This window comes from Lissotriton vulgaris, chromosome 10, assembly GCF_964263255.1.
Source record: "Lissotriton vulgaris chromosome 10, aLisVul1.2, whole genome shotgun sequence".
Lineage (NCBI taxonomy): Eukaryota > Metazoa > Chordata > Amphibia > Caudata > Salamandridae > Lissotriton > Lissotriton vulgaris.
The window spans coordinates 793,403,115-793,418,578 of record NC_141698.1 but is presented as its reverse complement, the minus strand read 5'-3'; the positions used below and the strand labels follow the sequence as shown (position 1 = coordinate 793,418,578).

Here is a 15,464-nt window from a genome sequence, read left to right as displayed (position 1 = left end):
AAGTGGCGGCTGGCCTGGCTCCTTTGAAATCCTATCCCCCTTGCCCCCTTCCTCTCCCTGGCACCTCTAGGAAGCAAATCTGTTCATGTCAAATGGCTGCATTGCTTCAGTTCCAGGCCTCTTCACACCTGCTCATGGAGCTGCTTTGCTCAGGCTGAAAAAGGCAGACCAATTGAAAAGGCTGCTTTAGGTAATATCAAGATGGTAAGTTCTCAAAATACTTTCCTTTATTAGTTATATTAAATCTAACCTTGGAAAGTTGTTGCTTTTAATGTGACCATTAATTTTATACTTGGAATTAAACTGCTAACTAGCTCAAAAGCAAATTTTGACTTTATTAAATTTAATAAAGCGTTCCCCATTTTAGGCTATGGGGCTAGCAACACTACAACAGTAAAAATTACTTTGGCTGTTTACCTTCCCATGGCATATAAAACATCTTTTATATTGTCCCTGCTTTTTATTACTATGCACCATAACCTACAGCAGACCTGAGAACGACTTTTAAGTAATAAAAAAAGTCATTTTTGACTTAGGAAGTACTTTTAATTCCAAAGTCAAATTTGGACATTTTATTTTGGCAGGTCTGGCTTAAAAAAAGACATCAGACACCACAGCAGTGCATACTTAAGTGCATTAAGTCACCGGGGTCTCTGAACCTACATGCCCTACCATATACTAGGGACCTACAAGTAGGTTGTGACTGCCAATTAGAAATATATTAATTCCCATATACCTTTAGATGACGGAGCACTGGTCCTGTGCCCAGTTAGCAGAGCCCAGGGCACTTTCTGAGTCAATAACCACCATCATCAGCCAAAAAATATGAGTGATAAGGGCGAAAAGACTGTCTTTCCTACAGTGATCTGTTCCATTTAAAGCTGCAAAAACTAGACAGGGTTTAATATGTAAATAAAAAAATTAAAAAAAAGAAGTGAAGGGTCCCAAAATTTCAGGACCCTGATGTCTGCGCTGACGAATACTGAGATTGACAAATACCAAGGCTGCCTACTTTTCATTCCTCCCATGCTTCTTTCTTACATGCCACCCTTTTTATTTACTTTTACAGGTTCTTCTCAACCCCACGTTCTACCTTTGACACTGTTTTCCGTCTCCCATTTCCTCCTTCTCTCTCCCTTTTCTGCCTTTATCTCTCTTCTTCCGGGTCAAAGTGTGATTCTGAAAAATAAGTCCCAATAACGAAAATGAGTTCCGGAGCCCAAAACCCTCACCCAGCGGCACAAATTAAGTATTCAAATTTGGTGATTTAAAATGTTTTTGGTACGCTTGAAAGTTAGAGAACTGAGAACTGTCTCTGTCTACTGCATAAAGATTATTCCACTTTTGCATCCGAGGACAGGTTTTGAGTGTAATGTGTGGAGATGCGGCAGAAAAAAGAGGTTGTAGCTCAGATCAGCTAACAGGCCAAAGACAACTGATGCTGTGTTTTTTTATAATGAACTGCAAGTTAACTATTACATGGAATTAATAAATATCGGTTTTGGGATTAGAGTTAGCTATTGATCTGTTTTGGTTTCTGTTTTTGTATTGTGGCAGCTACCCCAGTGCATCGAATGTAGCATGAGAAGAGAAATAATTGTATGCAGGTGTACTACAACCAATACACTCAAACAATGTAAAACCCTTACAATTTCGAACACTATCCCTAACATGGCAGCAGGGAAATGATGAAGGAAAACGATGAAGTATTTGTTAAAATCTCTTAAAATGGATAAAGAAAAAGTGAACAGTGGTTACTCTTCGGTCACGATGAGTGTGATCCGGCTAGCAAAAACGAAAGGAAGAAAAAAAAGTACAGATCTAATTCACCCAGCCTTCCTGTATGACTATAACATATATATGTGTTGTGTCACACACCAATCAGGCAGTCTCTTCAAATTCTATTATTAACCAATAATACCTTCCCCAGTGTCTGCGCTGTAAAAACAAAATACCAGCCCGGCTACTTAACTGTGTTAACAAAGTGATCACAGTGCTATCTTCTGCTGTGTGCCTTTTACATCCTGATATATCTGATCTGTCTACAAATTGACTCTGCACCTCCATCGCTCCAGAGAATGTTAAAGATGTATAATGGCGGTCATCCTTCAGCTGAATTCATTCTTCATTCCTCTGGGCAGGAGCTGGATAATCATTTGGCAAGACTCACGGCTTCCTATGAGAAAGCGATAGCCGAGAAGGTCCGCTGCCAAGAAGATGTTCATCAAACCAACCGTACAATAGAGTTAGCGAACAGACTCGTCAAGGGACTCGAGGCAAGTACTCTTTATCCCATTTCTGCTCTATGTGATGCATAACTAGCTGCAACTGATGAGATCACTGGGGTGTTAAATGCGCTAAGTGCCTGGATGTAGCTTCAGATCTTAACATATAGTGCAATGCTGCTGCTGTCTCATTACCGCTTTCCCTCCCATCCTTAGGCATCTCATCTAGAAAGACTCCTAATATTTATTTTCTGTAGAATCTGAGTCATATGGTACCATTACGATTGCCCACTTTTTGTTTAACTGAGATTTATATAGCGCAAACTTGACCCGAAGGTATTTGCTATCAGAGCTCTTTACACGAGCACCAGTTGCGTTACATGAGGATAAATTCATTTTTGTTAGGCAAAGGGATATTGAGTGATTTGCCCAAAATCACCGGATTTTGCACGTCCTTGCTGAGACTAGAACCCGGTTCCCCGGATTTGAGGTTGACCGCCCTAGCCGTTAGGCCACATCCTCTCCCCATTAAATTCCAGTGTGTGCAGTGATTCCTTTTGCTGCACATATGGGAACTTTAAGTGTGGCAGGTATTACTTTCCCCCTTGCATTTTTCACCAGGTAAATTTCATCAGGTCAGTCAACCGGGGTATATGTTTACCATATCTGGCAAGTAAGTCACTGATTTATTGGTAATTACCGAGTGCAGTAAAGGCCCTTCCTACTTCTAACATATCCAGAATAAAGGGAAACAAAGAGATACTACCGAAATGCTGCTCATCTACTTCCAACAGAAATACAAATTACTAAAAAGATGCCTCCTGTGTCTAAAACATAATAATTGTCGACGGATAAGGTGGGTCATACCGCATAAATCAATTCTTTGGCTAAGTGTTTAAGGCAGAGGTGTTATTGGCAAATTTGTTATGCATTAAGTAACAACGCTCATAAAATGTGATTTAGCAAAGGCAACCTATTTATTCATTTTATTTATTTGGGCCGTGCCCTTTAACTCAAATTGGGCCCATGAGGGTGTTGGAGCGCTGTACAAGAGGAGGCCTACACCCACAAACATCTAGGAAAGTTGGTTTACATGGCATCAATAGTCTTGTATAAAATTATATTAGCGATAAAGTACGAGCTGCCGTTCATTAGAGGGATAGTTCAAGTCACTTCAGAGTTCCAAATCCATATGAAAGAAGAGGGCCGAAGACCAAGGTCCAGATGCATCAAGGTAAAATCCGCTCGCAACCGGTATTTTTGCATTTGGGATGCATCATCCCAAATGCAAAAATCGCAAATTAAGAATTCGCTAAATTGCAATTACTTGCATTTAAGGAATCTCAAATTGAGATTCCTTAAATGCAATGCATCAAAGTAAAAAAATTAGCTATTTCGCTAATAGGAGTAGCAAATTACCAGGAAGTTCAACTTCATGGTAATTTGCAAAATCTTTGAAAAATGCACTTTTGTGCATTTTTCAAGGTTTCATGTTGCGCACACACATGACCTAAGGGCATGTGTGTGTGCAACATATTTGCACAGATCAATTTCAGGGATGCAAAAGGGTGTCCTTTGGACACCCCTGCACCCTTGAAATTGCATTCTCAATTTGCGATTCGCTAATTGCGATTCGCAAATTGAGAATGTCTTCCCATTCATTCCCATGGGCCTCTAGGCCCATAGAAATGAATGGGGTGGTATTCCTTAATTGCGACTCGCAATTAAAAAAGGGCCAAAATAGCATGCATTTTGGACAACAGTTTAATTGAAAAAGTAACAGAAATATAAAGTATGTGTATTCAATTGGTTAGGTTGTTAAAACCAGAATCAAGAGCAATTGAGGGCTTAACATAAATGAAGGTGGGCAAAGGAGCGGTATGGAGGAGTGGTGGTGGTGGTGCAGGAAGCTATTCAGTTTAGTGGTCCATCCTTTGGGAATGAGGGCAGATGGGCTGAATCATGTTAAAGTATGAATGGTGAGAACGCAAAACTGGAATTAATAAAATTGTGTGCTTAAGTTAGCATAAGTAGGCTGCAAAACAAATTTCCAGGGCCTTAGCCCCTGACTGCAGTGAAACATGGCTTTTAAAATGTGAATTGCATTTATGTTTTGCTTATACAGCATTTTTCCTTTCTTCATAAAATAGTTGAAATGTGCCCTGTTCTGTGGCGAAGTAACAAATTTGCTAGCGCTAGCTCAAACGGAAGCCTGCTTGATTTTATTCATATTTTCAAGCAGCTATTGTTTAGTAATGCAATGTAATTTTCACTTGAATGTAGGCTAAATGTTCTACTTGTTTATCAATTTTGGAAGGGTTTTGAGAGTTGGCTTGTTTTTTTGGCAATGAAACATCTGAAAGATGATTGGCTTTATTAATGTGACATTAGAAGTACAACACATGGCGCCCCTTAACACCATGCTTAAGGCCATGGTTCTGTGCTGCTGAAATTGAAATGTTTGCCAGAAGTGATCCCCTTTATTAGAAGAGCAGTTTCTATGTCAGACTATTATTTGGTTTCATACCAAAAGATAGTAGATTTTCCTTAATTCATAGAGACAGGCTCTATGTCAGACGGTTGTAATTGTAATATTTTTGGAGGTGGTGAACCTTATTTTATCGTCTCATGAAATTTAATTGACTAACAGCTGCCTTCTCGCTTTATTGATTCTTAATTTGAAATAAATCTTCATGGTTTGCTTAACTCTTGACTCACATGGATTTTCCTTAGTGGATTTCCTATGTGCGTTCTCTGGGTTTTCTTCAAATTTTATGTCTAGGAAATTCTCCTGTCATCCTTTAATGGTATAAGTGCTGACTGTGGAGAGGAAAATTTATGCATGGAGGAAAAGAGGGTATGAAATGGATGTAGGAGGTAAACAGGAGCACAGTTTATTAAGTAGGGAGCCTAACAATGTGGACTACATCTGTAGTAGATGATGGATAAAGCAAGAACTGTGGCACTGAAGGCAGTGCACATAAAGTAATGCAGAGGTGCAGTCTCCTACAGGTGAGGTAGGAGGTCGAATGTTAGTAGGGAGCGTAATATTTCTTCCAGTAGAAAACATGACTAGTTAAATCAACCACATTTAAATGCTGTGGAGCGACAGCATCAAATGATAGAGGAAGTAGGGGATTAAGGAGGAATGTTGTTATTTTGTTACGGGTGCTAAGGTTAACAGTGGTATGCTTCCGTCATCTCAGGTGAGATTTCCTTTAAAGATGAGGATCTTCACCCTTTTCCAGGATATGTTGTAGATCAGAACTCTTCAAAGAGCCATTGGAAGAGAGTTCCAGTTTCTCAATCCTCAGCTGGAAAAGAGGTTGACTGAGTCTCGGTTCTTCTTGGAAAATGGGTATTTCCAGTAATAGTTCATCCTTTCTGAATAGTTCTCTCATGACTCTGAAATCTACATTTTGACTGCTCATATTTTGGTGTTTCAAGTGGTGGACTTTGTATGCCAATCAAGCCTTTTTTTATAACCATTCTTGTTATTAAAGTATTCAACAAAATGAAAGTAAAAATGATAAGCTACAAGTTCAAACATTTATTGAGACAAGCTATTTTGAAAACATATCTGTGGCAGCATAGAGAGATTAAAGCCAATGTGGACAAAGAGTTGTCTGCCAAAGACTAGCCTTGCTGCTGCACTGATACCAAAGAGTCGAGATTAATTTTGCTGAACCCACTTGAAGTGGGTTTCCATTATTTAAACTTGCAAGTACTAATGTCTGTACAAGATGTAGGTTAGATTACAGAATGATTACCTTGATGTTGTTTAGCAGCCTAATTTGGGATTGGGCCTATTGTTCACCAACATTTACAGGCTACTTTTGGTCAAAGTACTGAAGCAACTTATACAATTGCATATGTACACTGAGGATACCCAATTCATCTTTTTACTGTCCCACAGAGATACATTGGAACTTGTTATTTTGCCTTGCCTTGAATAGGCAGTGGGTATCTATCAATCGTCTTAAATTCAGTCAAAGAAGAGTTTTTCATTAGCAGAATTGGCAGCACTAAAAGGAACCCAAGCCTGTGGCTTTAAGTGATTGGTCCACAATCCACATAAGTAAATCAGGTCTGTGACCTGGAAATATGTCCACAGTGATGCTCATTCATTCCATGGACACCTAGGAGAACAGCGTTTTCATTTGTTGTTTCTTATACTTGAAAAAACCTAAAGTGACACTACTTTACATCCATTCACTTGCCATATTCCTGTGGTCATTGCACTTGCTCAATCTAGACTGGATTACGGTGCCTCAATTTACATTGGTTCCTGTACAAAGGTTGTCCCTGTGTATTTCCTGGATGACACACAGCCCTGACAGGAGATTTCTGTATGCTCAATTCTAGATAGAAGCAACACCCCCTCTGCACTTTGATTGGATTCCAAATGAACCTCATGATTGGTGACGCCATGCCAGTTTAGGGGGATATAGAGTAACCCAGGCAATTGAGTGCTTTTCATAAACTCCTCAGGCAATCAGACTTGATTCTCAGAAATCATTCATTTTTGGGAGGCTAATGCCCTTAGCTTTTGAGTTTGTGTTTGCTAGAACTATACTCTTGTTGTAACACTGAAAGCATACTGTGGCAGACAAGGCGGTAAGTGGTATTGCATTAACACATGTATAGTTCACTAAATATGATTGCCTTTGAGCTGTTTGGTGATATGCTTTCCTTTTTTTGAATTTACAGTCATGGCAAGTTTGTGGGCATTACACAAAGGAGCTAGCTTAAAATGCAGAAGTCCTATCTAAAGATGTAGATGACCACACACACACACATAAGTGTGCATTTTGAGGATTCACATACTCCTTGTAGATAGGTAGCCATTCTAAAAATACCCACAGATCATAGGGATAATTGTGGAGGATTACTGCTGTGTTTAAAGTAGTTCTGCTTGAGAAAAACTGATTTCCCTACAAAGATACTAAAAAAAGGTAAATGCCCTACTACCTATGTGTGACTGAATTGCTTACATCAAAGTTTCTACCTGGCGAACATTTTTTATCCATAAATGTTAATTACATAAATACTGAAAATCTTCCCAAATGTAGTCATCATATGGGAGCAAATTTGCCACATTTCTTCATGCTTCATCATTTCACTTTCACAACTATTGTCTTGAAGGACAACATGTATGTTCTTTTCCGCTCTGTTTCTAAACTCTTCTCCACTTTTCGGATATTAAAATGTTTGCGTATTCCTGCAATCAAGTTTTTATATTTTGCACAATAATGTACATATGTGTATGTACTGAGCTGGTGATATCATTCAGTTTTTTAACTAGGTCAGTTATGTAATGTTTAATTTAGATGTGTTCCTGTTTTTTGAGTCATCTATTTTCAAGTCTCTTTTTAAGGGATGCAAATGTTTTAATTTATTTATTTTCCACCATGTTCTACTACTTTATTAATCTCTTGACCTCTCACTTTTTCTCTCGCTCTTGCCTTCATAAGCATATTCTAGCTGTATGTCTAAATCGACCTACAAAAATATCGACCACCACTATATCGTCTACGTATGCATGTCTGTGTGTGTATAACTATCACTTGCACCCCTGACATGCAGTGCTTATGACCTCATGTATGACATCACTCATGACATGTTCTATGACATCATTTATGACAACACTGATGACCTCTCAAATTACATTATTGAGATGCTAGCACTGTCAACTATAACTGTGAATTTCTGTGGTTTTTGTAGTTCAAAATGTTAATGTTTACACTGACAAATTTACCTAACTATAGCGTTACTTTAGCCTTTGTTTTTTTCAGTGGATTTCATTGATTTTGTTAAGTAAATTAGTTTTTTGTATTAGTGTATGTATGGTAGAATGACTTTATAATATATGTTGTGTTCTGACATAATTTAGTAAAATAAGTCTTTTTATTGTAACGAGACCAGATTTGATTCACAGTTTGTAAAATCTTTGTAAAATGTGTGTGAGTATTAAACAGAGAAACATTCAATAGAAATTGTTTATATGGTCAGTTATTGTAACTCTGATATCAAGACATGTCACCAGCAATCTTTTTTTAGGTGTCATTACTCTCCCAGATGATGGGTGTGCATAGTAGGGTGTGTGGAGGGACTGGCCTCTTTGCTGAGAACTCTCACTGTGAAGATAGGTCTGTGTAGTTGGGTGTGAGGAGGAACTCCTTTTAGACATCTCTCTCAGATGACATGTGTGCATAATAGTGTGTGTGAGGGGACTGGCCTCTCTGCTGAGACCTCTCTGTATAATGATAGATGTTTATAGTATGATGTGGAGAGGGACTGGGCTCTCCTTTCAGACCTATCTATGTAATGATGGGTGTGCGTAGTAGGTGTGGAGAGGGACTGGCACCTCCTTTGAGACCCCTCTCTCAGATGACGGGTGGGCACAGTAGGATTTAAAGGGAATTACCTCTCTGCTGATACCTCTCTCTGTAGTGAAACCTGTGAGTAGTAGGGTGTGGGGTGGGATTTGGCCCTCCTTTCTGACCTCTCAGATGATGGGTTTATTTTAGCATGGTGTGTGGAGGGACTGGTCTCTCCTTTCAGACATCTCTCTCTCAGATGACTGGTGTGCGTACTAAGGTGTGGGGTAGTAAAGCCTTCTCCGTTTAGACCTCTCTCTCAGATGACAGCTGGGCATAGTAGAGTGTGTGGATGGGACAGGTCTCATTGCTTAGACCTCTCTATATAATTATGTGTGTGCATAGTAGGGTGTGTGGAGCGACTGGCTCTCCTTTGGGAACTCTCTCTCATATGACAGTAGTTGTGTGTAGTATGGTGTGTGAAGGGACTGGTCTCTACTTTCATACCTCTCTATCACAGATGGTGGGGTGAAGAGTGGGGTCTGTGGTGGGAGTGCCTTCTTCTTTTAGGTCTCTCCCTCACAAATGACTGGTGTGCATAGTAGGGTGTGTGGATGGACTGGCCTCTGCTGAGACCTCTCGCTGTAATTATATGTGTGGGTAGTAGGGTGTATGGAAGGACTGAGTTCTCCTTTCAGACCTCACTCTCAGATGACGGATGTATATAGTAGGATGTGTGGAGGAACTGGCCTCTGTTGAGACTTGTCTCTGTAATGGTGGGTGTGCATAGTAGGGTATGGAGAGGGCCTGGGCTCTCCATTCAGAAATCGCTCTCAAATGACAGGTATGCATAATAGGGTGTCAGAAGGGTCTGCCTTTATACTTTTAGACTTCTCTCTCAAATGACGGGTGAGTGTAGTTGGATGTATTGAGAGAGATTGGTGTCTCTGCAGAGACATCTCTTTGTAATTATAGGTGTGTGAGGAGGGAGCAGGCTCTCCTTTCATATCTCTCTAAGCTGACATGAGCATAGTAGGGTGTATGGAGGGACTTGCCTCTCCTTTCAGACCTCTCTAAGATGAAGGATGTGCATAGAAGGGTGTGTGGATGAGCCTTAACTATATTCACATCTCTTCTCAAACTAATTACCATAAATAGTAGAGTCAGATAAACACCATCTGCAATAGGACTCCTTGATACAGTAAAAATTGTGCATAGAAGAAGGTTTTCAAACATCACCTACTTCTTCGTGCTTTTCACGATCCCCCAAGAGTATTGCAAGATCTTGAATTTAAAAAAAGAAGTAACCTGCTAATCATCACAGTATTTATCTCTTACATACTTCCTCTCAAATACAAGGACCACAATATGCATTCCTACTAATAGAGTGTATTGAGAACTCATCTACTCCTTTTTACCATTCACGATCCCGCTAGAGTCTTGCGAGATCATAAAATTTAGTTACAAACAATCTACATTTATCTTCTTCACAGTAGTTAGCCCTTAGAAACCTCATCTCAAAATCTAGAGGGACAGCATGCTTTTCTGCTGCTGCCCCCTTATATAGATTTTTACTTAACTTTCACAACAGCTCAATTATTTTTTACAGTAAACAATATTGGCGGCCATTTCATTTCTAGCATTCCAACAGCCAGCGAATCAGAGTGCTCGCGGGACTCGTGGAAGTCTCTACCTCCTGTGAGAAAGTGAAGGCTCATGGCAAAAAAGGGCCTCTCGACCAATCACAGGGCTCCATTTTTTATTTTGCGCTCTCGTATAAGCCTGGTGGGATTCTTGAAAATCCAACTGCCAAAATATACAATTATTTTTGATCCTTTATTTTTCAAAAATTACTAAACTAGTTTACACCAAATCACAAAAGCACAATCTGCGAATAAAGATTTAGCTTCCTGATGAATTTGGATTAATTCTCGAAAGCAGTTTTTGCTATAGCCCTGCGTAAAGAAGCCTTGTAAAATGCAAGAAGATTTTACATTTTAGGACCCCTCTTTTTTTTTCTTCCCCCGCTTAACGGATGATCCCAAAAAAGGACAGGAAGTATGTGAGGTGGATGAGCTTTTTAAAAAAACAGTTTTGTGAAGGTTTGTCAACCGGGCCCAAAGTTATTAGTTATTAGCAAACCAAAAATGCTTTGCTTATGGAAAAGCAGACAGAACTATAACTGCATACTTGCGACTGCCGGTAGGTAATATATAATTATATATATATATATATATATGTTATAAAAGTTATAGTAATAAATAATGCAATAATGGAGTTTGTGTAGATATGTTTGTAGAAGGTAGAAAACATAGGTACTGTTTCTACCATGTCCATTCATAACACATCACTATTTAAATGTTGGATTCCATTTGCTACTTCATGTGTGAAAAAGGCCAGCTAAATAGCCGAAACATGTTCCTGGCAAGCCGCATTTGAAAAAGGTTTGTGAAAAACTGAGATCCGTGCCAAACCTAAATGCATCTGGAAAGTGTTATTTTGGGGATCATAGTAGTGGTATGGGGTTTGGCATAAATGAGAGAGTGTATTAGAGGATGTATTGATAGAGGTATAGGGTGAGAAATAGGGTAGTGCATTGGAAAGAGTAGTAGAAAGAAGTTTGAGATGAGTCAGAAAGTTTGGGTAGAAGATATTTTGAGAGAAGTATATGGTGAGAAATAGGGTAGTGCATTGGATATGCTGAACTGAAAGAAAGTAATAAATATATAGATCCATAAGTACATGGAAAGTATATAGATGCATAAAGGAGGTAGGTATATGTAGATTAAAGATATTGGTAAAGGCATACGATGAGAAATGGGGTAGCGCATTGGATGTGCTTTTTTTTAGGAGAAAAGTAATAAATATATAGATCCAGGTACATGGAAGGCATATAGATGCATATAGGAAGTAAGTATATGTAGATTAAAGGCGCCTTAGAATAACTCTGGTTTTCAAGTGTTATTGTACTTAAACTTTGTATGTTTATTTATTTTTTAACAACATCATTACTTATACAAAGTATATACAAAGCAATAAACAAGGATAGGTACATATCTATGGTAAAAATAAATGCTTATATACAGAGGGATATGCTGTAAATGTCTGTTTGCTTATAGTGCTTATGTTCGGAAGAGCCAATTCTTGAGTATTTTTCTAAACAATAGGTGGTTGTCCGTGGATCTTATGTTAAGGGGTAAAGAGTTCCATAGTTTGGCTGCTTGAACAGACAGAGAAGGATGTGTCACCTACGTTTTCTTTCTAGTATCTTGGGATTTTGAGGGGAGGTGCCACTTTAGAGCAGAGGTCCTTTGTTGAATGTGTTTGGTGATTGTATTCCTGATGAAGAGCAGTCCCATTCCATGTATTGCTTTGTGGGTGATACAAAGCAACTTGAACATGGATCGTCTGGCAACCGGTAAACAATGCAGGGTTTTCAAGGCATGTGAGATGTGATCTTGTGATTCTTTATGTAAGAGTAGTCTGGCAGCCAAGTTCTGAATCTGTTGTAGTCTTTTCATGGTTGTTAAAGGTGATCCGTGGTAGAGGCTATTGGCATAATCGAGTTTGGACAGAACAAGGGAGATGGTAGCTTGGACCTGGTGTGGAAATCCCAAATGGGGAAAAATTTGTTGCAGCGTTTTTATAGTGACAAAGCTTGATCTTGCTAGTTTGTCGACTTGGGCATTCATCAATAGCTTGGAGTCCATTGTCATGCTGAGGTTTCTTACTTCCTTTAAGTGGTGATCCCTGTTCATCAGGCCAGGCTGCAGTCGGTTCATAATGTTTCCAATTGCCACACTTGAGTATTTCTTTTTTGGAAGCATTAAATTTGACATGACTCCAAGTCATCCACTGATCCACGGTTCTGAGACAACTGAACATTGGAGAGATTCCAATGTCTTTAAGGCATTCCAGGTGAAGGAGTATTTGTGGGTCATCTGCATAGTTATAGCAAGTGAGGTGAAATTGATTAATGAGTACCGGTAATGACTTCATGTAGATGTTGAAAAGCATGGGCGAGATGATACATCCTTGAGGGACACCTGCTTTTGTGGAGTATGGTTTCGATGGAAAAGGTGGGGTATGGATGACATTAGTTCTGTTTCAAGGTTGGACGTGATCCAGTCTAGAGCAGTCCCCTCTATGCCGGCTTCATAGAGTCTTTGTTTCAGAGTGTCATGGTCAACCGTGTCAAAGGCAGCCAAGAGGTCCAAAAGGAGTAGCTCGGCAACCCCGTTGCCATCTACTGTGCTCTTCAGTTCATCTCAGATGTCAAGGATGGCAGATTCTGAGCCTTTTTCTGGACAGAATACTGTTTGGAAGTCTAAAAGTATGGCATTCTCTTCAATGAATTGTGACATCTGTGCAAACACTGCTCTTTCTATCAGTTTTCCTAGAAAAGGTCCATTTGTAGAGGGTCTGTAGTTGTCAGCGTTCAGCGGGACCAAGTTTGTTTTCTTCAGTTAAGGGCATAAGTATGACTTTTTGAGTTCTTCTGGAAATATAACGGTAGTTAAGGAATTGTTGATGATTCTTGTTACCTGAGCGGCAGCAGAGGTTGTTAAAAAAATTGTCTTCCAAGTTTGCGGTCGACACGGGTCTGAAGGGCTGCCGGCAGGCCTGCTTGCTTTGACCAGGTCCATAAACTCATTGTGTGAAATATCTTGGAAGGAACGGAAAGGCTGGGTTAGAGTATTCTTGAATTGTTGTTTTGTAAAAGGATTAGTGCTGGTGCTTTGTCTCGATTTTATGTATGAGTTCAACGTGTCAGCTTTGTCCGTGTAATGATTTGGCAATTTGTCTGTGAAATCTTGAGTAACTGGAGGTGTTCTTTCTAGGCAATATGACCTACAAAATTCATTGAGTATTTTTTAGAATTCTTTATTTGAACATTTAACATTATGAATTCTGTCTGAATAGTACCTTTTCTTAGCTTTATTGATACCTGACTTGTATAATCTGTTAATTTTCTGTAGGTGAAGTTTGTCTTGTTTGGTATTTGTTTTGAGCCAGGTATGTTGCAGATTTCTAATTTGTTGTTTTATGTCTTTTATCTCTATATTTATTCAAGGCACTTTTTTTCTTTTGTTCTGTTGTGTGGTCTTTGTCGTATCAGGATGTCAAAAGCTTCCTTCAGCCACTCGTATAGTTTTTGAACCTAATTTATTGTTTCCAGATCAGTACTGCATGTTAGTTGTGTTTCTAGTGTTCCAAATTGAGTTTGTTCCCCAGTCGATAGGTAGATGCATGTAAGGCAGTTTTAGGTGAGTTGCTTAGTGTTGTTTTATGTTGGAAAGCAAGCAAATGGTGGTCTGACCATGTGACTGGAGTTATAGTTTGAAATGTAACTAGTTCGGCATTAGCAAAAATGACATTTAGAATATGTACAGCGATATGTGTGAGTTTGTGGACAATCTGATGCAGGTTCAGTACGTCTGGGCCATTGATTATTGTTTTTGGATGGGTCATAATGGGTTTGTCAAACCAAATGTTGAGGTCACCCAGAATGCATAGGTTGGAGTGTATTGTTATCTTGTTTGAAACTGTGTCTAGAAGTGCGCATGGAAATGGCGCCTTGATATGTGGAGGTCTGTAAAGGAGCAGAAAGTTACAGGAGGAAGAAGGTGTAGGATTGCATCTGCTGAGAAGAGCCTCACTATTCTTTATTGAGATGTTGTCAACTTTAATGATATGTAATGGTTGTCTGAACACAACAGCTAGACCACCTCTTTTTTGCCTATACGATTTTGGGTGATTGTTTGATAGCCTAGAGGAACGTCCGGTTTTGCATCGGTGAGAAGGTCATAGATGTGATGTTTGTTTTTAGAGAGTGATTGAGCATTTATTAGTAGACAGTTTAGAGAATGTGCTTTAGTGATAGTGAGACTTACTTTTGTAGAAGAGTGATCAGTATTGTGTAGCTGTTCTGTAATGTGGCCCTCATCCAGCAGGCTAAGAAGGCATTTTGATGCGTCTGTGTCTATAGGTGGAGAGACAGTGTTTGAGAGTGAGTTGGTACGCTGTGTTGTTTTCGCGGTGTAACATTGTTGTGCGGTAGATATGGAGATGCGAAGTTGTGGGGTGTGGCACTTTGCTTATATTGTTTGCTTTTGTTTAGGGCTGTTGGTGTATGAGGCAGGGGTGGTGGTGCAGCTGTGGGTCATGTAGTAAGGTTCTAAATTGTCCAATGGATGAGAGGTAGTTGGAAGAGAGTTGCTGTGTTACTGTATGTGTGTTAGGTGTGGTGGAAAAGAGAAAGCTTTGCATTGGAGTTTGTTCCTTTGTGTTGTTTCAAAGGTGGGAGTATGTTTGTATTTTGTGATGGTAAGTATTATGAGGTGTTGTGCTTGTGAGATTTTGTTGTGTTACAAAAAACAGTGGTCCCTACTCGTGGACACAATGGTATACTGAGCTAATAATCAAACACCTGATAAGTGTTGTGTCTTTTGTCCAGCCGGACAAGGAATTTATTTAACAATTTTCTTAATAAAACTGAATGAACACATTAATAACAAGTGGGCACAGCCGTGACCCACAACATTCAGACAAAACAACGAACAGAATGGTAAAAGGAGCAAAGCAAAAATATGTCTGTGTACTTGTAGTCAGTGTTACAGACAGAGATTGTCATAACCACACCATTGCATTTCACAATATTTTAAATGTCATATTGCATAAGGGGGTTTTTTGGTCGACGACGTTTCGATGCCTAAGTTAAGTGAGAGGCATCCTCATCAGGACAAAAATATAGTCATTGTTGTCTTTAAATATTACACTACCTTTTAATGCAATTGCGTATTACAACAGGCAAATCATCGGATCAGCAGATACCATAAACAATGGAGGAATTGGCACTGCCTTGTCCAGCGTGGAGAGTCGTCTGGATCGGGAGCATAATAGCTTGATATCCAGAAGT

The 15,464-nt window shown here is 39.4% G+C and overlaps 1 protein-coding gene across 1 annotated transcript in view; it reads left to right on the top strand.

Annotated features, from left to right (window-relative positions):
* DNAH11 (dynein axonemal heavy chain 11) overlaps nt 1–15,464 on the top strand; it is a 3,435,931-nt gene that overhangs the window by 2,465,480 nt on the left and 954,987 nt on the right. Inside the window, exon 63 of the mRNA XM_086939827.1 lies at nt 2,142–2,276. Within this exon, the coding sequence (XP_086795953.1) occupies nt 2,142–2,276 (135 nt within the window). The remainder of the gene's footprint in view (nt 1–2,141; nt 2,277–15,464) is intronic.